This window comes from Mustela putorius, unplaced genomic scaffold, assembly GCF_011764305.1.
Source record: "Mustela putorius furo isolate JIRA1106 unplaced genomic scaffold, ASM1176430v1.1 tig00003858_pilon_pilon_pilon, whole genome shotgun sequence".
Taxonomy (NCBI): Eukaryota; Metazoa; Chordata; class Mammalia; order Carnivora; family Mustelidae; genus Mustela; species Mustela putorius.
Window position 1 is genome coordinate 4,634,982 of NW_025422010.1, and position 26,629 is coordinate 4,661,610.

Here is a 26,629-nt window from a genome sequence, read left to right on the forward strand (position 1 = left end):
AAAAAAAAAAAAAAGACACAGACAGCAGGACAAACCGGGATCTCTGTGGGACATGCCGGGGGCCAAGAATGAGGACAGTGGAGCTGGGGACGGGGACCAGATGGTGAGGCTGTCATTCTAAGTAGGGCCGTCTCAGCAGCAAAGGCTGAAGGAAGGTGAGTGGAGCTAACCAGGCAGGCAAAGAGAAGAAGACCAGGCCAGGCAGACAGCCAGGGCATGGAGCAAGGCCAGAAAGACCTTCAGGAAGCATCTGCAAAACACCGAGGTGCCGAGTGGCTAGAGTAGCACAAGGGAGCAAGGTGTGGGCGGTGGGAGACATGTCAGATGGGTGGGGGCAGATCCCACATGGCCCGGGACTGGAGCCCAGGAGAGCTGGCTAACACCCAGGCTACCCTCCTGCCTACTAGGTACTGCACAGACACTGTGGAATGGCAGGGAGGAGGGACTGACAAGGCCCCTGGGGTGACTCTGGCAGGATGTAGGACCCCAGCTACAGAGATAATGCCCTCCACAAAGCCACTCAGGGTGCATCTCCACCCAGCTTTGAGAACAGTACAGCCCTCTTGGGGGGTGGGGGGGCCCTGCCACGCTGGCAAGAGCAGGGCACAGGACACATACCTTCCTTGGCACAGGCCAGGCCGCCAGATCCCCCGCCAATCACCAGAAGATCATAGTTCTGCCTGCCTGCGGAGGAAAGGGGGGAGAGGTGAGAGGAAGGGCCAGGACAAGTCTGGGGCACGGATCCCACAAGGTGCCGCATGATTTCCAAAGGGTAAGCAGTTCTGCCCGGTTAAATGTGGTATGGGATCCATGTCGTTGGAGCAAAGCCCGCAGCCCGTGGCGGTCTGGGGTGACAGTGCATCCCACATCCGGGCAGAAGGCAACCTCAGTATCCATCACCATCGCGAATCTTGAAACTAAGCAACGGCAGGTGAGGTTGGCCCAGGGAGCATCACCACCTTTGCAGCAACAATCAGGTCAAGAAGAAGGTAATTTAAGTGGCAGAATGGCTCTGAACTTAAAATTCGCTGAATATTCTAAGCCAGACGTGGATTAAAACACTTTCCTTGAGTCTGTCTTTCAGTTCCAACAGTCACCTTTTGTTCTACATGAGGAAAAATCAAAAGCAGTCTCTGCATTGGGCAGCACAGCCCAGCCTCTCAGAGTGCCTGGCGCACTGTGAGCCCTGGGATAGAAGGGACTCTGAAATGCCTTTTGGGGTCCCCACGATGTCACCTTGGAGGCAAGGCACTCCCACACCCAGCACAGAGGCTGGCTCACATCTCTGCTGCCCTGCAGAACACTTTCTCTGTCTCTCTTCAGCAAACTGCTGGCAGGGAAGGCAGGCAAGGGACAGCCAGAAAGGAGGAGGGGGTGAGGAAGGGAGTGGGGGGGGGCAGGTAGGGGAGGAGCAGGAGTGTCCTTAGGTGTGGCCTGTCAGTCAGAGCCCATGACTGAGATACCCAGCACCAAGCACCAGTCCACTCCCTGTAGGGAAAGGAAGAAATCATAGAAAATCATCAGTATGTGGGGAGGGAGGCAAGGGTGCCAGCTGCTGCACTGTATCTAGAGCTGACCATTGCTCCTGGGCCAAGCACCCAGGTCCTGGGATCAAATCAGGCTCTGCCACCCAAGGCCAGACCAGCTGAACTAGGGCCTCAGAAATGAAAAGACTGGGATGCCTGGGTGGCTCAGTTGGTTAAGCAGCTGCCTTCGGCTCAGGTCATGATCCCAGCGTCCTGGGATCGAGTCTCACATCAGGCTCCTTGCTCGGCGGGGAGCCTGCTTCTCCCTCTGCCTCTGCCTTCCATTCTGTCTGCCTGTGCTCGCTCTCTCCCCCTCTCTCTCTGATAAATAAATAAAATATTAAAAAAAAAAAAAAAGAAATGAAAAGACTGTATCTTCCTTTGGGGCCACCTTGACTTTCCTGGTGGGCAAGGCTGTAGAAAATATTCCTGAGGTCTTGTGTTCCTCAGGGACCTCGGCTTTGTAGGTCCCTGCACTCACAGACAGGTCCAGGACTTGAGATCTTGCAAGAACACAGGAACTCCAGCCTAGAGGCGGCCCTGGCTTGCAGCTGACGAAGCTAGGGGAGCTGGCTAAAGGAGCTGTGTCCTGATGCTCAGCTGGTAGCCTGCTGCCACCAGGCCCACCCTGGCTTTGTACCCACTCCATCTGAGGGCACCTGAAATGTGCACACAGGCAAACATGGGACCAAATGGAGCCACAGCTTGGTTCAAACAGCCAGTCCGAAGGAGAACCAATTCCAGATTCAACCCAGAGGGGTCTGAAGAGGCCTCAACTTTTGACAGTTATTCTGGTGGCTTTGATATGAGCCCAAAGAACCGAAGACAAACTGCTGGTTGGAGAGAAGCAGCTGCAGGTTCCCCCAGGGAGCACTCAATTCTGGCTGCTCTGGGCTTGGGGGGGCGGGTGGGGGACGTGAAGCTTTTGCCCAGGACAATACCCCTACCTTCCATTGCAGGTGCTGATGCTGGTCCTTCCTGCTGACAGAGCAGGTCCTGGCTCCAACTGTCCCAGCTCCACACTGTCCCCTCTGCCTACTATCAGCAGAGGGCAGAGCAAGCCACCGAGCTTATCTTTGTGGGTTTGCCCTCCCCAACTGCTGCTCATACCTTGGAGCTCTGACAGTTGGATAAACACTTGGACGAAGACTCTACCTTAAGGACAGGGAAGGCGGATGAAGCAGGTGCTGCTCTGAGAGGGCTACCTGGGGACATACCACTTTAGTGCCTGGGGCAGCCTTCCAGCCTCACCTTCCCCACTGCACATTCTGGGCTCAATCCCAGAAAAGCCTGTCTTCTTTTCGCTCTGAGCCCATCGTCCTTGACTTTTCTGCTCCCTGCAAGCATGGCAAGGCCAAGTGAATGGTGCAATACTCTGGGAGGGCCAGTAGAGGCGTTGCGGTGTCCACAGGCATGCTGACCACCTCAGGGAGCCACCTTGGGAGTCCTCCGGTGCTGTCCTCCCCACCGCGCATTCTTTCCTGGTAGCAGGTGTTAGGGGACAGGTGACACCAGTGATAGTGTCATTCTGGTTCCTGTTCTGGAGTGGCATGGGCCACACCCCCAATCCTGGGATGGCATATGTGCCTCCCTGCTCTCAGATGGAAAGCTGGGCTCAGAATCAGACCTTGTGTATGCTTGTTGGGGGCTGGCACTGTGCCCAGGCCCTGTCTACCCGACCACTGCAGCTAAGTAAGCTCTAGCCTTGGGGCTTCCTTCCCCTTGCTGCCCAAGGGCCATGGGTATAGAATCTCTGGGGCTGGCCGGCTGGAAACAAAAAAGCTTGACCCCACGGCCATCGTGCTCTGCCACAAGGCCATGGTTACAGTGGCCTGAAAGGCCTTGGACTTGTAACGGCAGCAGCAGCATCTATTACTTGCATCCAATGGGGTGAGGGCCCCACCGCATAGCTGCTATCCTGACCCACGCACCAAGGATGCTTTCAAAGACTGGGGACCTTGGCCAAGGTCCCAAGGGCCAGCAAAGCCATCCTAAGGGCAACATTATCTCCCCTTTTCCTAGGACTCCACAGACCCAAAGCTCCCCAAGGCCACAGCAGCACACAGCTTTGCCTTCCCATATCCACTGTCAGCACCATTCCACAGCTGGCCATGCGCCCTGCCACTCTCCCTCTCACAGCCACCATCTTGGTGAAGGAGGCCTCATCCCTTCTTTGCTCAGGCCCCTCAACACTCGTGCCCCACGGGGAGTCATCCAGGGGCAAGGTCTGGGGGCCAGTTACCAAGCAGGCATGTGGTGGGGAGCACATCACTACATGTGGGGCTGGCCATGTCACCATGGCAAGTGGTGGCCCTGTGACTGGCACTGGGGAGTTCTGTGCTCGCTCTGAGCCCATCTGCTTGGCTAGGCAGCTGACCCCGCACCCAGTCAGTCCCTGCTCTGGAGCGTGGCACCGCCTCCTGAGCCTGGTGCTCTGATAAATGACCCTGGTTTGATTGATGATCCTTGATGGCTCCAGGAGGACAAGCCAGGTACTGTCCCCCACCCCAGGACACCCACAAAGCTCTGCAGACAGCCGGTGCTTGCTGCCCATCAGTTTGCAAGCGTCCCCGTCCCCTCAAAGACTCCATGCAGTGCGCCGACTGTGCACCTGCTGGGTGTGGCCACTAGGGTCTCCGGAACGGAGGCGGCCAGGTCTGACTAGTGAGGTCTGCGGGTGATGGCCTCTGGTTACCTCAGGAGGGGAGCCGCCCCCACCATCATCAGGACTATAGTTAATATTGGGCTGAGGGGTGGGGAAGCGAGCACAGAACATTTTACCCAGCAGAACCTCCGGCGGGGTCCCCCACTGTTTCCCCAGCTGGAAAGGGGGTTGGGGTGGGTGGAAGCCGGCAGACTGCTGTCCCAGCCAACTGCTGCTCGCGGGGACACCCCCACGTGGACAACCTCTGGCGGGTACCCCCTGCCCAGTCCGTGCAGAAAGCCCCCTCCCCGCCCCGCCCTACCTGCTGCCCTCCGTGTCGCGCCCCGCACCCCGCCCACCGCCGCCGCCGCCGCAGCAGCAGCAGCAGCCCGAATCCGCCACCGGAAGCGCCCGCCGGCTCCCCGCAGCGCAGCCGCCATCGCAGCTGTCGCCGCGCGGGGCCTCCTAGGCGCTCGGGGCTGTCCGCCGCACTGCCTGCGCGCCGGCTCGGGGCGGGTCCTGCAGACGAAGGACGCCGCCGCCGAGGGCAAGGTGAGAGCGCCGGCGGACCGCGGCGACCCGGCCTAGGGTGGGGTCTCCGGACCCGGGGCGGATGTGATCAGGGGTGCGGATCTCGGGACCTGCGGCGGATCTGATCCGGGGTGCGGGTCTCGGGACCTGCGGCGGATCTGATCCGGGGTGCGGGTCTCGGGACCTGCGGCGGATCTGATCCGGGGTGCGGGTCTCGGGACCTGCGGCGGATCTGATCCGGGGTGCGGATCTCGGGACCTGCGGCGGATCTGATCCGGAGTGCGGGTCTCGGGACCTGCGGTGGATCTGATCCGGAGTGCGGGTCTCCCGACCTGGGGCGGATCTGATCCAGGGTGGGGGACCTGGGAATCTGTCCTAGGAGCTCCGGAAGCGGGGTGGCAAATTAGAAACCATGTGAAAGGATCCGACCTTGCGTGGGAGTCTCTGGACAGAAAAGAAGGGGCTGGGATACCAGACTGGGTTGAGGGAGTGGAAGATCTGTATTGGAGTGTGAAGATCCGACTTGGGGATGGGGTTCCAGACAAAGATAGGGGATCCAGCCTCCTGTGGGGATCCATACACTAAGGTGGGAGCTGTCTCCTGGGGAGGGCTTTGACTCCTGGGCTTTCGGGGTCAGAGCCTGACTCACCAAGGAAGGGTCACACTTGGTCTTTGAGCAGGGGTCATACCCTCGGGTTTGGGAGAATTGTGGGCATCCAGGCCCTGAGGAGCTCAGTGATCTTTCCAGGGGAAAACTTGTGGAACCTTCAGGCTTCTCCTTTCAGAGGAATGGCTGCCACCCCAGAAAGGAAGCGACCAGAGCCCAGCGCCCCACAGGACTGGGTCCAGCTGGTGTGGCCTCAACTTCAAGTGAGAAAGATTGAGAAAGAGGAAGTTACCCCCAGAACGGACCTGACATAACAAACAGCCTTTCAGATTATAAGAGTCAGGGAATTTTCTTGACCTATTGCCTGGGGCTAACTTTCCAGACTGCCTGCTGCCTCCCAACTCCCACAAGCCCTCCTTGGAGAGTAGTGCCAGGCCTCGTGGGGAGAGGGTTGCCATAGATGAACACAGCTGGATGGTAGTTACCACAGTAAGGACAGATTTTATTCAGTAGCCAAGGATAGTAGGGGAAAGAGCTGAGCTCCATTTGGATTTGTTCAGAGGCACTTTTAAAGGAAGAGTAAGTGTGTGGGGGATGGGAATGATTGAGTCAGGAAAATGAGAAAATACTAAAGTGGGAAAAAAGCAGTTTGTCATTGTGACTCTCTTTTGGATATGCTAAGTGTTGCTTATGGAAGTTAGGCTTCTCTGCTTTGCCTGAAGTTGGGAGATGGAGCCCTATCCTCAGGTGTTGGCTGAAAGTCCTTTCTTTTGGAACCCTTGAGTTCTCTGTCACACACCTTAAGGAGACCAAGGTCATCCCAAGGATGCAGCCTTGAGCTGTTAGACACTATTTAGTGTTTGTTGAAGTCTTCATAGGCCAAGGTTGAGACCTAATTGAGAGTTCTGAAGGCTCAGAGGAGCTTGGATAGAGTTCGGTCAAGGAGAGAGTCTGCGGCAGGTCCCCCTCTGTTGAAGGAAAGAAGAGATGTTCTGTCTGCTGACTAACAGAAACCTGTTTTCCATTTGATCACCTTTTGTGGAGCCAACTGTTGGGGCTTAGTAGTAGAGGATATTTGCAGGATGATTCCAGTGATCAGGCTTGAATGAGGGACATTTCTGTGGAAACAGAAAGAAAAGCAAAGATGAATGGTCGGAGCTGAATGTAAACCTGGTTTTTGAGCCCTACAGGTGGCCAGTTGGGACAAGTTTAGACATTGATGTGTAAACATTTCTAGATTATGGAGTAAGATCGCTTCTCGGCCTTTTGGCTAAGATCAAGTGTAGATTATGGAGTGAGGACAAATTCAGTGAATTTCCCAGTTTGTAGTTTGAGTATTTGTGGTGACAGTATAGATATCAATGTCACAGTCAAGGTTATGGACAGAGCAGAACATGGGAGATGTGGGAGTTCCCATGGACTGGGAGGGGCCCATGCAGCCGCAGCTCTAGGAACGAAGGCAGGCACACACCATTTGTTGCGGTGATGAGCTCTTTGAGGGGCATGTCAAGCTGTCTGCATGCTTCAGCATGAGGGGCTTTTCAGATCCTGGAGGAAAAAGGGTGACAGCAAGATAACCAGTGTCCCAGGAAGGGTCTGGGTAGTCAGGTTTTAGTTCTCAGTGATGCCAAGTCAGGAGGGAAGGAGGAAAAGTTGGAAACATCGACTTGGAGAGTTGTAGCCAGATACTGAAGGAAACTAGAGGACCTGAGGGTTTGGTGAGGGCCCGTAAAATGTGTAATATGGGAGGATGGCAGTCCCAGTCCCCTCAAACACAATAAATAGGATTAAAATCTGATAGCCCACAAGGGTGTATTATTTTTCCCCATTGAGACATAACATTTCCCTTAGAGCCATCTCCCTTTTTGATCAAAGATAATCAAAGGAAGGGGTGCCTGTGTGGTTCAGTTAAGTGTCTGACTCTTGATTTTGTCCCACGTTGTGATCTCCGGGTTGATTGGGCTCCATACCTAGTGGGGAGTCTGCTTCTCTCTCTCCCCCAACTTCCTCTGTCTCCAACACGACTCGGGTGCTCCCGCACACACACTCTCTCTCAAATAAATAAGTAATTCTTTTTTTTTTTTTTAATATAGTCAAAGGGAGGTTATTCTTGTTTTACAAAATAATTCTGGTCTCATTAAATGTGGCCTGATTTTTTACATAAGTACAACAAAAAAGGCAATTGACCTCATAGGCCTTGTTAAGTTTGCTTTGTGGAACTTTTCATGGGGAATCTCAGATTGGAATTTTAAAAGCCTGTCAAGGCTAGGAAGCCAAAGCAAGAACTTGCCATTAGACTTCACCTATAGATTTGGGTGACTTCCTCTCTTCTCAAGCTCCCCCAAATATCTTAGGGTTCCTGGGTCTGCCAGGAAGTGACCTTCCTTACTCACTTGTAAGGCTGGGAATTTCTAAGCCAAATACCAGGCTGGTTTTTTCCAGAGGGCTTTGTGAGTGTTGCTCCTTATAAAGTTGACTGCAGCTCCTCAAAACCTTCTGGTCATCTGATACCATGCATCATTTTCAAACATGATGTTCCCTGGTTGTGGCTCAGTGGGTTGAGCCGCTGCCTTCAGCTCGGGTCGTGATCTCGGGGTCCTGGGATCGAGTCCCGCATCGGGCTCTCTGCTCAGTGGGGGGCCTGCTTCCTCCTCTCTCTCTCTCTCTGCCTGCCTCTCTGCCTACTTGTGATCTCTCTCTGTCAAATAAATAATAAAATCTTTAAAAAAAAATTATGTCCTATTGCAAAGAGGACAGATTTTTATTGAACCTATGCAGATAACTATATTGCCATGAAAATAAGAATACTCAACAATAGATTCCAATTTTTGGAGGAATCAAGCAGGGAGAAGAAGATAAATGCTTCAATTTTGTTTACGAAAATATAACTTGCTAGAGTGGGATGATTCAGAGATAGCTTAATAGAAAAAAGAAAAGGTGTTTTTTGTTTTGTTTTGTTTTGTTTTTTTATACCCGGAAAATAGAACACTAACGAGCCAAGAATATTCCAGATGAAAGCCATATAAACTTAAAATCATCTTTTATCAGTTCATCCAGTTCCATTTAGTTGATTCTTGCCTAGTTTCACAAGCCCACTGGTTTCTGCACTAGAGTTCTGGAGCTCCTTACTCAGTCCCATGGGATGATCTCAGAGGCAAGGCCACCAGAAGTCTGTCCCAGGGACCTGTCATAGTCCTTTCCATGGGTCTCGGAGACAGTCTCTTTCTGTTGAAGATGAAGCACTCTGGCCTATAGCTGATTGCAGATGCTTTTGGAGAAGAATTTCTCCAAACAGAAACTATCTGTGGGTGACAAAGACTTAAAATGACCTGGGGTTAAAAATTTGCTGGGAGTCCCTTTTAAAAACAACACAACTGACAAAGAAACTTGGTTGTTTCTGTAGCATACATGCCATTTAAAGTATTAACTGGAATGGTGATGATAACATTGTACCAGAATATTTCATAGTCACTGAGGGCTCTCACAAATGTATAGGAACTTTATGTAAATTATGACATCCTTATATCAAATAACATCTACTCACAAAACTCTTGGAAGGTTAAGCAGCATGTCTTAATTTGACAATGACTTTCATTAAATCCAACGTGTTAGTAAAACTACTTAGTTTTAGGGGCGCCTGAGTGGCTTAGTTGGTTTAAGTGTCTGTCTTCAGCTCGGGTAATGATCCTGGGGTCCTGGGATCAAGCCCTGCATTAGGCTCCCTACTTTACAGGGAGCCTGTTTCTCTCTCTCTCTCTGCCACTCCCCTGCTTGAGCTCTCCCTCTCAAATAAATTTTTAAAAATATTAAAAAATAAATAAATAAAATATTAAAACTACTTAGTTTAACTCTTCTCTTTTATAAGGTAAAAGAACAAACCCTTTGAGATCTTCTAGAGGCCCTCTGGGAAATCCCAAAGCCAGTTTGAAGTCAAGAAAATAAATTCATGGAGCTCCTGGATGGCTCAGTGGGTTAAGCCTCTGCCTTCAGCTCAGGTCATGATCCCAGGGTCCTGGGATCAAGCCCCACATTGGGCTCTCTGCTCAGTGGGGAGCCTGCTTCCCCCTCTCTCTCTCCGCCTGCCTCTCTGCCTGCTTGTGATCTCTGTCAAATAAATAAAATCTTAAAAAAAAAGAAAGAAAGAAAAGAAAAGAATTTCATTTAGGATTTGTTTTGGGGAAGACAGAGTTGTCAAAAATATCTAAAGGTGTGAATGCTTGGCTAAATAGGATCCCAGTTGACTGTGAAACAATTTTTTTACATAACCTAAACGACAATAAAAGAATTCATAAATAAATATAAGTGATAACATGATTGTTTAAAAAAACAAAGTTGGCTTTTTTGGCACTGAGAAGACTAGATTCTCTTATGTAATCAAGAACACAGTAATAACAACATGAAACACAGGAAATTATTTTGATAGGAGAGAATCTTTGTTTCCACAAAAGGAAAAGGTTGGTAAAGATTACCCAAAAGGTAAAGAAAAACCTTTCATGATCTCTTGTTATAAGCAGACCACTAATCCAAGAAATTGTGTTGCTTGAGCAGAGAGAAAACCAAATTCTAGTTTTACATTAGTATTTTACTGATGGTAAAGGTCATTTCAAAAACTTTGTATACAAACCCATTTAATCTTAGCCAGCTTTGACCTACAACTTCCTATATCCATTCAGATTCTTGTTCTATACCTTCCCTTTTTTGAAAATGTAACTCTAGAATAAAATTGCTTTCCTCCTTTCCTTACCAAAAACAAATCCTACATTCTTTGCATACTTTTCATGTGAAACACATGGTATTTTCCTCAAATTCTTTGTATACAAAGTTGTCTCCCTTCACTCTTATTGTTTGTAGTAGTTTTATTTTCATATACTGATTATAAATTTTAGCCATTTGCAACCTTTATTTTATAGAGAAAACTAGGATAAATGATTATGAATCATCAGTCATACACCAGCATTCTGTAACAGATCAGCAAGTTTTATGAATATGCCAAGTTATAATCTATAGAGGTATATACTCTGAATAGTACAAATACATTTTTTTTAAAGATTTTATTTATTTGACAGAGAGAGAGACAGCCAGGGAGGGAACACAAGTGGGGGGAGTGGGAGAGGGAGAAGCAGGCTTCCCGCCAGGCAGGGAGCTAGACACAGAACCCTGGGATCATGACCTGAGCCTAAGGCAGACACTTAAGGACTGAGCCACTCAGGCATTGCACAAATACATTTTTTAAAGATTTTATGTATTTATTTGAGATAGAGAGCAAGAGACAGCACATGCAGGGGGAGGGGCAGAGAAGAGGGAAAAGCAAGCTCCCTGCCCTATTGGGGGCGAGGTGCTCTGGGAGCGGGGTGCTCGGTCCCAGGACCTCAGGATCACAACCTGAGCCGAAGGCAGATACTTAAGCAACTGAGTCACCCAGGCGCCCTAAAACTTAAACTATAATTAATAATGACTGTTTCAGCACTTTATCTTATGTAGAAATCATTTACATATTCAATGAATATCTGTTATTTGACTTAACTTGGCATAACTCTAAGGTACCAAGTTACCAGAAGTGTCTTTGGAGACAGTTTTTAGAAGCAGATATGTATATACAAATATATTTTAAGTAATCTCTACCCTCAACATGGGGCTCGAACTCACGACCCTAAGATCAAGAGTCACATGCTCTACTGACTGAGCCAGCCAGGCACTCCGAGGCAGATATATTATAAAACACGAAGATTGTTGAGGGGTGTGCTTCAGTGGCTTGGCTGGGTGACCCGCTCTTGATTTCAGCTCAGGTCATAATCTCAGAGTCATGGAATCGGCCCTGCATTGGGCTCCTGGCACCATGGGGAGTCTGCTTGAGGTTCTTTCCCTCTCTCTCTCTCTGCCTCTCCTCACCCTTGTGCTCACTCTCTCTCTCAAATAAGTAAATAAATCTTTAAGTAAAGAATAGGAACTCAGGGATGCCTGGGTGGCTCAGTGGTTAAAGCCTCTGCCTTTAGCTCTGGTCACGATCCCAGGGTCCTGGGATCGAGCCCCGCATTGTTCTCTCTGCTCAGCAGGGAGCCTGCTTCCTCCTCTCTCTCTGCCTGCCTCTCTGCCTCCTTGTGATTTCTCTCTGTCAAATAAATAAATAAATAAATCTTTTTAAAAAAAAAGAAAAGTGGGGCGCCTGGGTGGCTCAGTGGTTTAAGCCGCTGCCTTCGGCTCAGGTCATGATCTCAGGGTCCTGGGATCGGGTCCCGCATCGGGCTCTCTGCTCGGCAGGGAGCCTGCTTCCTCCTCTCTCTCTCTGCCTGTCTTTCCATCTACTTGTGATTTCTCTCTGTCAAATAAATAAATAAAACCTTAAAAAAAAAAAAAAGAAAAGAATAGGAACTCAGTTTGATGAAAATCAGATTTATCATATGTGCAATCTTAAACATTGAATAGATAAAATATTAGCTTATTTGACTAAGAAGCCAAAGTAGAATAAAAATGTATGTTTATATTACATTTAATGTCGATAACACTGAAGATATACCTGTTTCATTAAATCAATAATATTAAGTTAGTCTTATTTACCAGAGATTACCCAAATTATGTAAACCTGAAAAACAGTTGAGTTGATTCTTCTATTTCTGGGAGTTTGGGGAAGATTTAATTTATTTAAGTGCTTATTTTTCTTTAAGCCAATTAGATAAAGCTAGAACTACTTCAAGGGATTTTTTTTTTTTTAAGATTTTTTATTTATTCATTTGACAGACAGAGATCACAAGTAGGCAGAGAGGCAGGCAGAAAGGAGGAAGCAGGCTCTCTGCGGAGCCAAGAACCTGACGCGGGGCTCGATCCCAGGACCCTGGGACCATGACCCGAGCGGAAGGCAGAGGCTCCAACCCACTGAGTCACCCAGGTGCCCCTTTAAGGGATCTTATAAATGAATTTGGTGATACCATCTGGAGGTAGAGAAATGCTATACAGACACACACACACACACACACACCCATGCATCATACATAAATAAACACACAAACTGATGTAAATGGAGATCTTATGTTTTTCATTTAAAACTTTTAGCTATGGGCGCCTGGGTGGTTCAGTTGGTTAAGCGACTGCCTTCGGCTCAGGTCATGATCCCGGAGTCCCGGTATCGAGTCCCACATCGGGCTCCCGGCTCTGCTGGGAATCTGCTTCTCCCTCTGACCTTTCTCCTCTTCATGCTCTCTCTCTCTCAAATAAGTAAATACATAAAATCTTTAAAAAAATAAATAAAACTTTGAGCCATGCATCAGGCATAAATACGATTCTATAAAACTCACTAGTTTACGTAAGAATTGGACCTTGTCTTTGTTTCATTTGATATTTTTATCTGGATTGTGTTTCTAGCAGACAGAACCGGTTAGTTACCTGTTCAACGTGAGGGCTAAAGCTTTTCACCAGTCTTCACGGAGGAGGCCTTTAAGATCTTTTTGCCCTGATATATAATCTTATGGAGGCCATGGACTAAATGTCTGTTTCTAGTTAGCTTTTTTGTTTTCTTTTTCAACCTCAGGTGGGTACTTTTGGGGGTTCCTGAGTCCTTTGAGAGCTCCCAATGGACAGGGGGTTCTTTGTGGCAGTGACTATGGGAGCTAAAGGGCTGGAAGTGAGGGGAAGGTCTGGCAGGCGGGACAGGAAGGAGGAGGTAGGGGCTTCCAGGGGTCAGATCAGAGGATGCAAGGGAGCTGGAGAGAGAACAAAAGGCAGAACAGGAGGAAGAAGGAGTAGAGGGGATGAAAGGGAGAGGTCTCAGGAGCCACTCTGGGGAGATCTGCAGTTTCCCATGAATGCCACTGAGGTTCCAAATTATCCTTAGCGAAGTTATGCTGATCAGAAAGGAAGCGGACAGAATTAGCACCATGGTGACACACTGTCAGCAGGGGTGTGAGAAGGGGGTTTCAGTCAACGGAGAAGCTCCTTGTGGGAAGAGCTGGATCAACCAGAGAGACAAAGAGGCCTCCCCAGCAGCCAGGAAGTACTTCCAGCCCCAGAGCTGCTGTTTAGAAGCCTGGCCTCTCGCCCAGCCTCTGAGAGTATATTCAGAATCATGAAACTGAGACCTGCCGTCACTGCCATAGTGGATGTTTGTCAGGAGCACTGGATCGGGAGTCAGAACCACCACCAGATGCCCTAAATGAGCGGCAGACCGGAGACGGAACAAAAGGCAGCCATCCAGCGTGCGAGGAGTAAGATGGGGAGTCCGCATTCAGTGTACACAGGGGCAGGGCTGGAAGCAGGCAGCTGCTCAGGTTTTGCTGAAACTGCCCGTGCACTGCCAGAACTCTCGCAGTACCCAGGCAGCGCGGTATCTTGGGCTTTGTCCTAGACGGCTGGCCAGTGGGGCAGGTAGCCAACCATCCCACCCTGGCAGGCATCTTCTGGCCCACTCCACCCCCATCTTTTCTGTTCTCCCCACAAGGATCCTGGCCAGCCTGCCTGTTTTTGCCCCCAGAATGTTCTGTGCACTCTGAGGCCTGGCCCCCATTTAGAGCCAAGACAGCTGGCCCTGTTTCTAGTGCATGAGTCTATTGACCAGAAGAGGGGCTGGGCCTAGGGTGGGGGTCCTCCAAGAAGCAGGGGCTGAGACAGTGTCAGATGTGACTGGGGGAGCTGGGCTGCTTGGCGCTGTAGCTCTGGGTCAGGGAGGGGCCTGAGTTCCTTCTGGCCTGGGCTTTTCTTCTGTTGCTCCTGCAGCCTCAGATACAAGCACAAGCATCCTGGCCCTCCCTAGTGTCCAGAACGAGCGTGGGCAGAGAGACCTGCTCTTCAGAAGGAGGTGATGGCAGTGTGGGCCTAACAGCAGATTCAGAGCCTCACAAAGGGACCAAAAGTTCTAGTGCACTTTCGCGGGTTTTTTTAAATGAGCCTAGGAACGATGTCATACCATTGATTCATCATTTTATAGAACTCTAAGAGTCTCGGTAATTTATCCACCGACGGTTGCTTGCAAGGTATTTATGAAAAACATTTGCATTTCCTTTAGAGAAAAAAAGAGTGTCATCTAGGATACATTACATGCGTAAAAAGATCACTGACCAGCTGACAAAATGGTAGGCCATCTGGCTACGATGCAGAGACAGACAGAAGCACCCCCGAGCTGGCCATCCTGCAGGGCTGGAGTTTAAGAGCGGAGTGGACAAGGGAGGGGCAGACTTAGCGGGGAGTGGAGCCCCCACACCCCCACACGCACACACTGGGGGTGCAGGTCTCAGTGAAATTGTGCTGTGTGTCAGGCTGTATGTGGGGAAGCACTTTGGTTACAAAGGATCATGAAACTGAAGGTCCTGGGACCAATGGCTCTGGGTGTTAAGGGCCCATCCGCCTATCCTTAACCTTGGTTCAAGGGTGGCTGGGGGTCTTGGCCCAGCTGCCAAGCATCTTGCTTGCCCCCTTTGGGTCTGGAGGATGATAAACGGTAATCAGAGTTGATGGAAGCTACAGTTTCATAGTTGCTGGGGGAATACTGAAGGACCAGCTTATGATAAGGAGGGTTTGGGGCTGGGTGTTATTTTTGCTGTGTGGGGAGAGAGGTCTGTGGAGAGGTGGATGCTGGCTGAGGTGGATGCTGGCTGTACACTGTAGGCCTGTTGGAAGGAAGCAGACGGGGCGGGCAGACTCTGCTGAGACAGGAAGGCCCCTTCCCCTGCCTCCAAGAAGGACCATGAATGTGGAGGCAGGTGTCCAAGCTGTACCCGTCCTCCAGCTGCCCCCCCAGGGCCAATCAGCAGGGTTAGAGCAAGAGATGCCTGAGTGCCCTGGATCCCCCAGGGAGATAGGAGCAGCACTTGATTTTCTGGATCCTGCTTCCTTATGGGGAATGGCATGTCCCTTTTCCATTTTTAGAACAGGAAGGGCCAGAAACAGGGTTGTCCATTTTGTTTGTTTGTTTCCCAGTGTTCTTTTTCCTACAGTAAAACACACTTAAGTTATGGGGCGCCTGGCTGGCTCAGTCGATGGAGCAGGCAACTCTTCATCTTGGGGTTTGTAAGTTCAAACCCCACATGGGGTATAGAGATTACTTAAAAATAAAATCTTAAAAAAAAATACTTAAGCTAAAATTTGCCATTTTAGACATTTCAGTGTTACAGGCGTACAATTCAGTGGTATTAAATACATTCACAGCGTCATGTAACCATTGTGACTATTTCCAGAACTTTCTCATCATCCCCCAAACAAACACCATACCCATTCAGGAGTAATTCCCTGTCCCCTCCACCTGCCTCCAGCAACTTCTGTTCTACTTTCGTTCTCTGTGGATTTTGCCTGCCCTACAAAGTTCAAAGAATTGAACTATATGTATCTATATCTATATTTTTATCATATACTATATATTTATATTTATTTATATATTTATATTATATATATATTTTTATCATATAGTATCTATCTATATCTATATTTTTTTTACATACCATAACATCTTCCACGGTTCATCTAAGTGGTAGCATGAATCAGTGTTTCATTCATGTTAGTGACGAAGTGCGATTCATCCTGGGGACGCAACACGCCCCTTCTTCTGTGGATAGACAGGCTTTTTGCCCCGTTTGACTGTTAAGAATAATGCCACGGGGAACATCGGGGCACTGGTTTCGGTTCAAATCCCTGCTTCCAATTCTTTGGAGTGTGCACCCAGGAGTGGAATTGCTGGTCATAGGTTAGTTCTATATTTAACTTTTTGAGAAACCACCAAACTGCTTTCCACAGCAGCTGCACCGTTTCTCACTGCTGTCAGCAGCCCACAAGGGTTCCGGTTTTCCCACATTATCGTCAACATTTGCTATTTAACATTTACCAATATTTTTGGGAAATGAGCCACCTTAATGGGTGTAAAGTGGTATATCGGGTGGTTTCAGTTTGCATTTCCATAATAACTAATGATGTTGGGCATCTTTCCACATGCGTATTATTGGTCATTTGTAGATCTTTGGAGAAATGTCCTTTGCCCATTTTCTCATTGGGTTGTTTGTCTTTTTGTTGTTGCAAAATAGGAATTCTATATATAATCAAGACCACCCCCTTTTTTTGAGAGAGAGAGAGAGAGAGAGACCATGTGGCACAAGCAGGGGGAGGGGCAGAGAGAGAGAAAATTCCAAACAGACTGCCCTCTGAGCATAGAGCCCCACATGGGGCTCTATCCCACGACCCTGAGATCATGACCTAAGTGGAAACCAAGAGTCAGATGCTTAACTGACTGAGCCATCCAGGTGCCCCTATATATTTAAGATATTAAACCCTTATCAGATGTATGATTTGCAAATATCTTCTCCCATTCTGTGGGTTTTCCTTTCGTTCTTTTGATAATGTCCTTTGATGCTTTTAATTTTAATGAAATTCAATTTATTTTTCTTTTGTTGCCTGTGCTTTTGGTGTCATGTGTAAGAATCCATTGCCAAATTCAAGGTCATGAAGATTTACTATGTTTTCTTCTAAGAGTTTTAATAGTTTTAGCTCTGAAAATCAAGGCTTTGATCCATTTTTAGTTCCTTTTTGTATGTGGTGTGTGAGAGTCCAACTTAATTTTTTTTGCATGTGGAAATTTGTCCCCAAGCCATTTTTTTTTTAAGATTTTTTATTTATTTATTTGACAGAGAGAGACCACAAGTAGGCAGAGAGGCAGGCAGAGAGAGAAAGAGAAGGAAGCAGGCTCCCTGCTGAGCAGAGAGCCCGATGCGGGACTCGATCCCAGGACCCTGAGATCATGACCTGAGCCGAAGGCAGCGGCTTTACCCACTGAGCCACTCAGGTGCCCCGTCCCCAAGCCATTTATTAGAGAAACTATTCTTTCCTCTTGAGTGGTTCTGGCACTCTTGTTAAAAAAATCATTTGATCATAGACATGGGGGTTTATTTCTGGCCTCTTCGTTCTGTTCTGTTCTGTTGGTTTATATGTTTACCTTAGGCTAGTACCACACTGTTTTATTTACTGTAGCTTTGTGGTAGTTTTGAAATCAGGAAGTAGGAGTCCTTCGACTTTGTTCTCTCTCCAAGTATTGTGGCTCTTTGAATTTGAAATGACCTTTTGGAGGACTTTTCTACTCCTACAAAAGATGACATTGCAGTTTTGATAGGAATTGCACTGTATCTGTAGATGACTTTCATATTGACATCTTAACAATATCAAATCTTCCAGTCCATGAACATGGGATGTCTTTCCATTAATTTGTGTCTCCCTTTATTTCTTTCATGCTCTCATGATACTAAATGTATCATCTGTGGAAGCCTTATAAAGGCCTAGCCTCTTCGTCCAAACCCTGAAGTCCGTGCGCAGCTTCTCCCTGCACTGCTACCCTGAGGTCAACAGCCACGAGAGATAGGAGACCCAGGATCCTGCACCGAAGCTTTGCCTCCAGCCCTCGATGTGGTCAAGAAGCCATGTTTGAGACGGTGCTCGGCGAGCCACTTAAAAACTTTCCCTTATGGCTTGTTTTGAACCTATACAGAACAGAGAGGATCTGAGAGTGCTGCTTGGCTTCCGTGCTCTGGCCTCCTGGCCCTGCGTTGAGTTTCCTTTATCCTCCCGATGATTCCCCCTCCCCCCAGAGTGGTTTAAAGTCCCAGCATTGCCCTTTCTGTTCGCATATCTGTTAGGTAACCAGGACTCAGAGCCAAAGCAGAGCCTTCCCCCAGGTTGCAGCCCTCCCTGTGCCCTCTTGTAAGCCCCGAGGCACACAGTGCTGTGCAGTTATAAACAGACAGACCTAGAGATTAGCGATTTACAAGCCAGGTTTTTAACACAAGGCAAGTATTACAGAGATTGAAATTTATAGTTTATGACTCTAGAGTCCTTCAAGTAATGGGATACCTAAGTAAAATATTACTTCTCATTTTTGATATTTTGATTATTTTCAACATTTACTGCATATTTTTTTTAAATGCAGAGAATAAAACAGTGGTGCATTGTAGCATCACCCAAACAGTGCTATGAGTAATAATGGTAATGACAAATAAAGCAACACAGATGTGTGGTTAGGAAATCCTGAGCAGTAGAAAGTTCTAGCTCCTTCAGGCTGCAGGGGCCTCCCCTCACTGTTTCCTGTCGGCTGTCCACTGAAAGATACTCTACCCTTATCCACTGCATCCTCCCCTGCCTCACTCCGTGTTTTCCCCTCACCAGCCCCCTGGGGCACGGTGCATGCTGCCTCTCAGTGGGCCCTTGCCCAGCCAGGGTGGGCCCCAGAGCTATGGCAGACAAGACTCCTGAGGTGTACTCTTTCTGGCACAGTGGGGCCAAGGCGCACACCCTGCGCAGGGACACTGCCTCTGGTGCTGAGACCTGCCACATCCGCTCAGGACTTCAGGCCTTCTGCTATTGTCTGTTTCCCTGGGGTCCCAGGCTGACATCTCCCTACCTCTTTGGGGCCTTCAGCTGAGGATGGAAGGGTGAAGCGCTGCCCTAGGGGGCAAGGCTGGCCTAGAGGAAGAGGCCCAGATATCTGGACCCAGGTCATTTTCAGGTTATGGTTTCCATTAGTGATATCTAAAGGCAAAAGAATCCTGCACCAATTTTCTCTGCTTTGCTGCTGAGCTCAGAGAAGGAGTGCACACACCCACCCTTCAGCACGGAGGGCAGGAGGCGGCTGGGAGAGCGGCTCGGAAAGTCAGGGTGGCCCCTGGGAGCAGAAGAGCAAGTGTGGGCTGAGGGTTGGGGCCCCTTATGACTGCACTCCGACCCGTTGATAAAGTGTTCCGTGTCCGTAGACCACAATGCCTAAAGCACCAGAATCTGAGTGTCCATATTCACCTGGGGCAGAGCCTCAGTCTCCCACTCCTCTGCCCTGTTCCCCAAACCACCCACCATCTCCTCATGGTCCCGCGTGGTGGGCCCTCAGCGTTCCTCCAGCGCTCTTCCCACCAAGGCCCTCAGCCTGCCTGCTCTCCTGGATGTGCCTTTCCAAAACAGAGCCTCTAGGCTGCATGGCTGCATGGCTGCTGGGGTTCCATGGCCCTTCCTTGTGAGTCACCTGTGAGCGACAATTGGCCCCAACCGAAGCCTCCCATGTTCTTCTTTATTTTTTCCTTTCCCATTTTATAAGGTGTCTGGCCTGAACTCTGGCCATCTGCCCAGAATATTGTGAAGTCTGCTCCATGCCCGCCAAGAGCCCAGGGCTGAGGGGCTCAATCTTGCTGGTGTCTCTAGGGGCCCTGTCTGGGTGGATCCCTAGCTACCTGAAAGGGGCTTGCCAGGCAGACGTGGTGCCATCCCCGTGGTTGTCTGCTATAGCTGGCGGGTCCCCTTTACCTATGGTGCAGGCGGCAGGTCTGGCCTTCACCGGGGACAGATGTAGCGAGGGTGGCTGTCCCCAGGGGGAGTGGCTAGTGGGTCTCTGCCTCCTGTGCCTGGCCTGGGGACTGCCTGTGTTCTTACCTGGAAATTCACTTAAAGGGCCACAGACTTCCGGTATGAGGACCCAAGAACGCTATACGCAGATGGGGCCTGCCCTGTGCCCACCTCCATCAGGGCTGTCTGGGAGAGTATGGGGGAAGGAGGGCTGTGACTAGCAGGTCCCCAGGAAGGAGGGCCAGACCCAGCACCTGCCCTGTGTACCCGAGGGAGCAGCCACAGGGGACTGCCTCAGACAAGAGGTCTACCTTCCCCCAGCACTGAGATGAGCTGGGCCACTGGGACACATGGCTAAGCTCTTGAAGGCCCCCATCAGCAATGGGGGACAATAGCAGCACCCCCAAACTGAGGAGAGGGTGGGTAAGCCAGGAGGGGCAGGTCTGCACTAATGCCGAGGGGCTGTGAGCCCCCAAGCCTGCTACGGGGCTTCCTGGCAGGCTGCAAAGCACAGAAACCCACTGCCCTACGCCCCGGCTCTCTTCCCTCCCCCTTCTCTCCCCTCCTCCTCACCCCACCCTATCCCTGCCCTGTCTCAGATGCCGGAGGCCCCACCCCTGCTGTTGGCAGCCTTCTCATTGGGCCTGGTGCTGCTGGTGCTTCTCTGCCTGCGACGACGACGCTGGGGCTTGGGCAAACTCCTTATCTGCTGGAACGAGTTGGTCCTGCAGCCCCTCTACAACCTCTTCATGGGCGACACCAAGGAGCAGCGCATCCTGCGTCATGTGCTGCAACACGCAGTGGCTGGGGACCCGCAAAGTGTGCTGGAGGCCATCGATACCTATTGCTCGCAAAAGGAGTGGGCTATGAACGTGGGTGACAAGAAAGGTGAGTAGTCTAGGCGGCAGGTAGCAGGCACGGGAAAGGGGACCTGGAGGGGGCAGCCTGGCCCTGGAAAGGGGAGGTCTGTTGTTGCTGTGTTTCTGGGCGTTGGGGTGGGGGATTGCCTGGAGCCCTGGAGGTCCCTGGAGCTGCTCATCCAGCTCCTCCCCGGCCAGGGGCAAAGGCTGTGCAAAGACCCCTGACGGCCACATCACTGTCCTCGTGAGAAGGGACAGCATTCAATAAACTGCCCAGGACCCTTCCTTGCCACAGAGCAGGTCAGCCCACGTTCGTCGGTAGGCCTGACCCTGGCATGCCTTCTGATGGAGCTGGGTGGTGGTGCACGGCAGCCGGTGGGCTCCTAGCTGGCCCTGCTGGGCATGAGGGCATGTACAGAGCTCCTTGGACTCTGCTCGGCCCTGGGGCCCCAGTTCCACCTCCTGATCTTTGGACTCCAGGCTGGGGCACAGGCCTGTGCTATGCTGCACCCCTGGGAGTTGGGCCCTGGGGACAGATAGGATAGCCATTGTCCAGTCCCCTTGGAGACTCTGACAGTGTCCAGCCCAGGAGGTCAGGATGCAGCCCGTGGGCATGGTGGCGTGAGGGCTTCCGCAGACGGCAGCTCTGGGTTAGGATGAGCTGGGGTCCGGAACCAGGCAAAAGAGAGGGACCAGCTTGTGCTGAGACCCAGAGGCCAAAGGGACCAGCATGTGCTGAGACCCAGAGGCCCAAGGAACTCTGGAAGCTCTGAGGGTGCATTTAGTGCGATGGTAGGTGGGTGGTGACAGTGGGGGTGGGGAGGCAATCATTGGTAGGGGCCGATGCTCTGTCTGGAAGGAGCAGGTCTGGGACCAGGAGTGGGTCATCTCCTCCCGCTGTGCTCACCCTTCCCTCTACCCCACAGGCCAGATCTTGGATGCAGTGGTGCAGGAGCAGCGCCCATCAGTGCTGCTGGAGCTGGGCGCCTACTGCGGCTACTCGGCCGTGCGCATGGCCCGCCTGCTGGAGCCCGGGGCCCGCCTGCTCACCATTGAGCTCAACCCTGACTACGCTGCCATCACCCAGCAGATGCTGGACTTCGCGGGCCTGCAGGACAGGGTTTGTGGCCGCCCCGGGGCGTAGAGTACAGACACCCAGGTGCCAGGGGCTGGGTGCAAGGGGGAAGGGAAGTGCCTGGGTCACCCCAGCGTAGTTCTTTCATCCTGTCACACGTGGCCTTGTGCTGCCTCCCAAGCCAGGTTTCCCAGAAACCCCGCAGAGGAAACTCCCAAGGTGCAGAGTGGGGACTTGTCTCCCCAGAACCCCAAAGAAGACTGGTGATGACCCTCAAGCTGGTGTCCAGGCAGAGCCGTCTGTGAGGACAGATACTGACAGAGTGCTGTTCCAGGTCACCATTGTGGTCGGGGCATCCCAGGATGTCATCCCCCAGCTGAAGAAGAAATACGACGTGGACACACTAGACATGGTCTTCCTCGACCACTGGAAGGACCGGTACCTGCCGGACACGCGGCTCCTGGAGGTGAGTTGTGCAGCTACCTGACCCACATGGGCCTCATTGCTGGCTGCTGGTGCAGGGGCAGCCCTGGCTGGCCCCAGCAGCAGAGGTGATTTGGGCAGGGAGTGTGGAGGGCCAGAGGGTGGCATGGAGATGGGAGGAGGGGGGTTCTAGGCAGAAGGAGTTGGCCAAGCCCGCTAGGTAGCCTAGGCTGGGTGACAGGGAGGGGTGAGCACCAATGGGGCATCTCCTGGCTGTTTGCCCCTGAGGCTCCTTATGGTGCATTCCTCTCCACCCCTCGGTCCCTGTCCTCACACCCCATCCTGTCCCAGCCCTCAGTGCTGCTGTTTGGCTAGCCCCAAGTGGTGACCAGAGAGACTGCCCTGTCCCCACGTGGGGCACAGGGTGGGCCCTTCGTGAGCCGATGCACAGAACTTATATCGATGATTACTACCTTCCCCTACCTGGGAGGTCAAGGTCACACTTACTGGCTCCTTGGCCTTCCACCGGGGGCTTGGAAGTTTTGCCCCACCCTGGCCTACCCCTCCTGGCGGTCAGCATGGAGTGATTCCGTTTGTCCCGTGTTTACCCACCTCAGTTCCCCATGGGCTGGCCACTCTGCCTTGTGCAGTGGGACTATGAATGGGGGGATGCCTGGCCACCGGAGCTGTGGCTAGCAGTTGGCCAGGACCTTGCGTCCGGTGGATCTAGTCCCGACGTGGAAACCCAGGAGCCTGGACATGGCAGGAGGGAACCTGCTCTGACCTGGGGTCTAGGAGCGTACAGGATATGGGGATGGGCTGACCTAGGGCAGTAAGTCAGAGCCACATGTAGAGGCCTTGAACCGCACACACTGAGGGGAACATGCGGGGTTTTAAGCAGGTGAGGACAAGGTCAGATTTGTCACCAGGAAAGGTCTCCATTGGGTGCCTGGAGGGTGGGGAGGGATGGCCATAGAGGGTGGTACAGAGACCTGGTAAGTCCACCGAGGTGCCGAGCTCTGAGAGTGGAGGGGGACAGGGGACTGGCCACCTGCTGAGACAGGTGGTCAGTGTGGGTGATGGCAAGGGGACCCTTGGGCCAGGAGCCAGGCAGCTATGTGTGGAGCATGGCTGGCTGGGGGAGGGCCCAGCCTCAGGCTGGGCAAAGGCCAGCCAGCCAACCCAGCTGGGCCTGCACAGGGAGGGAGGGATTTCGGCAGCTCTGGTGTATGTGATCATTGTGGGGCCTGCATTTATAGGAAAGTAGCAAATATTGCCGTTTAGTAACTAGGAAACTGATAGTTTTCTCAGTGCTGCTTGTTCAAAGCTGGTAATTATCTCAAAAGAAAAGAAGTCACGAATTGGGAATGGCTGTGCTTTTTTAAAATACACATTCTTTAGCCCTGCAGCTGGGCTCTGCCAGCCCTTGGCTTTTGCCCTGTCAGCCCGGCTCTGCAGCAGCCCAGCTGTCCCTCTCTCTTGGCTGGTCTTGGAGGCCGGCAAGGGCAGATGGCAAATTGAAATCAGATGGCTTCTCTGAGGAGTCCTCAGTGCCGCATCTCACGGGCTCTCCACGGGGCTGCTCGGGTGTCCTCACAACCCCCATGTGGGGTCAGGGGGTGGAAACAGAAGGGGCAACAGTGGAGCTGTGGTCTCGGAAGGCATACACCGCCACTTCTGCCTCCTTCCCTTTGTTAGAAGCGAGTCACTGAGCCCAGCGCACTCCCAGTGGAAAAGGAACTGTGGACACAGTTTAAAACCATTATCCAGTACAGGCAGGGGTTGGCACGAGGTTTGCTCAGACTGGGTAGGCTTCTGGGCAGAGTTCTCCAGAGGGTCTGTGTCCTCTGTTGGGAGGCATGTGATGCCTAGGGAAAGGCAGGATAGGTGCTGCCTTTTCCTTCCTGCTGTCTCCAGCTTCCTCAAGGGTGGGTAGGGCCCAGCACCCTACAAACGTGCCCAGAGCTGCTTTCTTTCATTCCTTCTTTCCTGGTCAACTCACTGGTTTTTAGGGTCTGATGACTTTCAGGCCACTGACTGACCCATCTTGAGCTCCTGCTCACCTTGTCCGCTTCTGGCTAGAGACCTAAGCCACCTTTCCGGGGCCTGGGCCAGGGCCGCCTCCTCTGGGACAGCTCTCCATTCTAGAGCTTTCTAGGCAAGACTGCTAGGGAGCTTTCTTTTTATATGAGGAAATGCTCCATGATTCACAGTGGTACTTTCTGTTCCATTCTGGCTCATGGCTTGTCCCTAGCCTCCCTGATCTCACAGCTCTGTTTCCCACTCTCGCTGGAGGATCCTCGGCTTCCCCCACACAGCCCACAGGCTGGAAGTGACCATGGCCTCCAGGAGCACTGAGACACTTGTAAGACTCTGTGCTAGGGCACATCCCTGGAGAGGTGCAGAGTTAAAGCCCGTGTTTTTAAACCACTTAGAGATGTTCCATTTCATGTGGTCCTATTGGCAATTTGAGACATGCCTGTGGGGTCACTCTGATTTTGCTTTTGATGTCTCAGATTGCTTATTATTTTTCTTTTAACTTTTATGATCATGTGAAAAAGCAGCTCTGCACTTCCAAAATTAAATCTAGGACAAGGCAACTGGGGTGACCAACTGCCCTGGGCTTCCCCTCTCCCACAGGCCAGCATTTCCTCCCAAGCTTTCTTTCTGTTGTTTCCTATAAGCTGGGCAGCCCTGTCCCCAGCGCTCCTCCCTGGCCGTGTCCAGCTGGTCCTTCTTTCTGCAGAGCTCCCAGGCCCAGATGCTGGTAGAGGGGTGTCTCACCTGCCAGACTTTGGGAATGTCCAGATCAAACCCCTGTGGGTGGTGAGGTCTACCCTGCCACTGCCCCCATCCTTGCAGAGTCACCCTGGTCGGGCTGTTGGGGATCTCCAGCGATGGCGCACAGCGGTAGCCAATACACTGGGCACTAGGCAGCTCACCTGGAAAAGCCCCATGTTCCTGGCACCTGGTGACTGAAGGACCCACTGGCCTGGAGTCGGGCCCGTGGCCTGAATCCTGGTTCTATTGTCTCTTCCCACTTATTCCTCTGGCTAGCATCCCTGAACAACTGTGTGGCTGCCACATGCTGTTCTAGGGGCAGGGACACAGGACCTAATGGGGAGCGAGTTTCTCTCCCAGAGCCATATTCTGGAGGCAGGACTTGTGCGCAGCTGCCAGGGAGGAGATGGAAGGCAGTGGGGAGAGGAGTGTGGCCCCAGGAGCTGGAGCAGGGCTGACTCCAGGCCAGGCACAGGCCAGTGTACGGACCCACCCTCTAGCCAAGAGCACTTACCCTCCCAGTTTGGGACTGGCTTGCTGGGTCCCTATCACCCTCACCCCTTCCCACCATCTTTCCCCTGCAGGAGTGTGGCCTGCTACGGAAGGGGACAGTGTTGCTGGCTGACAACGTCATCTGCCCAGGAACACCAGAATTCCTGGCATACGTGCGTGGGAACAGACACTTTGAGTGCACACACTTCCCTTCATACCTGGAGTACTCAAAGGCAATAGATGGCCTAGAGAAGGCTGTCTACCTTGGTCCGGGCACCCCAACACAGCCATGACCACCCACCCTGCTCCTGGATCCCTTGCTAAGCCTGCTTATGAAAGGCACCAGGGATGTGCTCCTGCCAAGCCACTTTTGTGGTTCTGGGGTCAAATGTACGACACTTGAGGCTTCTGAGCCACAAGCCTGCTGGCCCTGGCCCCTCTATAGAGGGCAACTCTGGGCTGTCACTCCCGGTCTGCCCCAAGTGCAGCCAGCTCACCATACACATTCACTGCAATAAATCTGTAAAGTATGTTTGTGAGTACCAGATCAGGACGGGTGGTGCCTGTGACAGTGTCACTCCCACCAGCATTTCAATCAATAGGGTTTCTTACACGGATGGGTCTTCAGGCATCAACTTTGCAGTAGACCCTTAAAGTAGGAACATTTGGAAACCAATGGACTGTGCACTCGTAGTCTGTTCTTGAGGTTTGCTGTCACCAGGTGGCAGCAATGCCTCAGTAATGGCACCGTGCCTAACAACTCACACCCACTTGTGATTCCTGGATTCTTTGACTTCATTTTTAAGAATGAAATGCAACTTCTTTACTAAAATCAGCTATTAACAATCTTGTATACCGGTATCATGTTTAAAAGATGCTAAAAGAGGAATTAAAATTTTAAATATTTACATAGATCAACATAGTGCTTCTTTTTAACTGCTTCCCCGCTCCTTCTTTCCTGTAGTGCTCTCCTTCACTGGATGCTAATGCTGGCCTGGGATATGGGGCTGGGGGGGGCAGCTTATGTGGTCAGGCTGAGGTTACCCGCTGCATCCCCAGGGGGATGTCAGCAGGCTGAGGTGAGCCCCCATCTGGAGGCTTGTCCTGGGAAACTGGGACACAGCAGTTGGTCAGCCTGCCTGTCCATCTCTGACCAAGCAGGCACTAGGGAATGGTGGACGTGGGGTCCCCGCCACAGTGCAGGGTGTGAGCTCTCTGGCACCTGGCCCCTTGGGGTCCCTATGTGGCACAAGTAGAAGCAACTCTCCCAGCCGACGTGGCATTGTTTATGGAAGACAGGACCCGGGTCAGCTCTGGTGCTTCCACAGCTGCCCAGTGAGCAAGGGAGATAGAATTGCTTTTCATCTCCCCAAATCCACAGCTGCCCAAATCCCCGGTCCCAAC

The 26,629-nt window shown here is 51.5% G+C and overlaps 2 protein-coding genes across 6 annotated transcripts in view; one reads left to right on the forward strand and one right to left on the reverse strand.

Annotated features, from left to right (window-relative positions):
• Positions 1 to 4,610, reverse strand: part of TXNRD2 (thioredoxin reductase 2) — a 49,686-nt gene extending 45,076 nt beyond the window's left edge. For 2 of the 4 annotated variants that reach the window (XM_045065330.1, XM_045065329.1), the window contains exons 1-2: positions 4,493 to 4,610; positions 619 to 684 (exon numbers count right to left, since the gene is read on the reverse strand). In XM_045065330.1, coding sequence (XP_044921265.1) covers positions 619 to 684; positions 4,493 to 4,610 — 184 coding nt within the window. Of the gene's footprint in view, positions 1 to 618; positions 685 to 2,473; positions 4,177 to 4,307; positions 4,411 to 4,492 lie in introns of those variants that run through there. The other 2 variants (XM_013051359.2, XM_013051358.2) reach the window with 2 other exon arrangements.
• On the forward strand, positions 4,587 to 26,139 carry COMT (catechol-O-methyltransferase). Of its 2 annotated transcripts, none has more exons than XM_045065331.1 (5): positions 4,587 to 4,722; positions 20,194 to 20,482; positions 21,381 to 21,574; positions 21,864 to 21,995; positions 25,318 to 26,139. In XM_045065331.1, exons 2-5 carry the CDS (start codon positions 20,194 to 20,196, stop codon positions 25,516 to 25,518), a joined length of 816 nt encoding a protein of 271 aa, XP_044921266.1. In that variant the 5' UTR covers positions 4,587 to 4,722; the 3' UTR covers positions 25,519 to 26,139. The 2 variants fall into 2 exon arrangements, with proteins under 2 accessions (XP_044921266.1, XP_044921267.1); XM_045065332.1 differs by lacking the exon at positions 4,587 to 4,722 and adding an exon at positions 17,052 to 17,700.
• Positions 26,140 to 26,629: the final 490 nt, after the last annotated feature.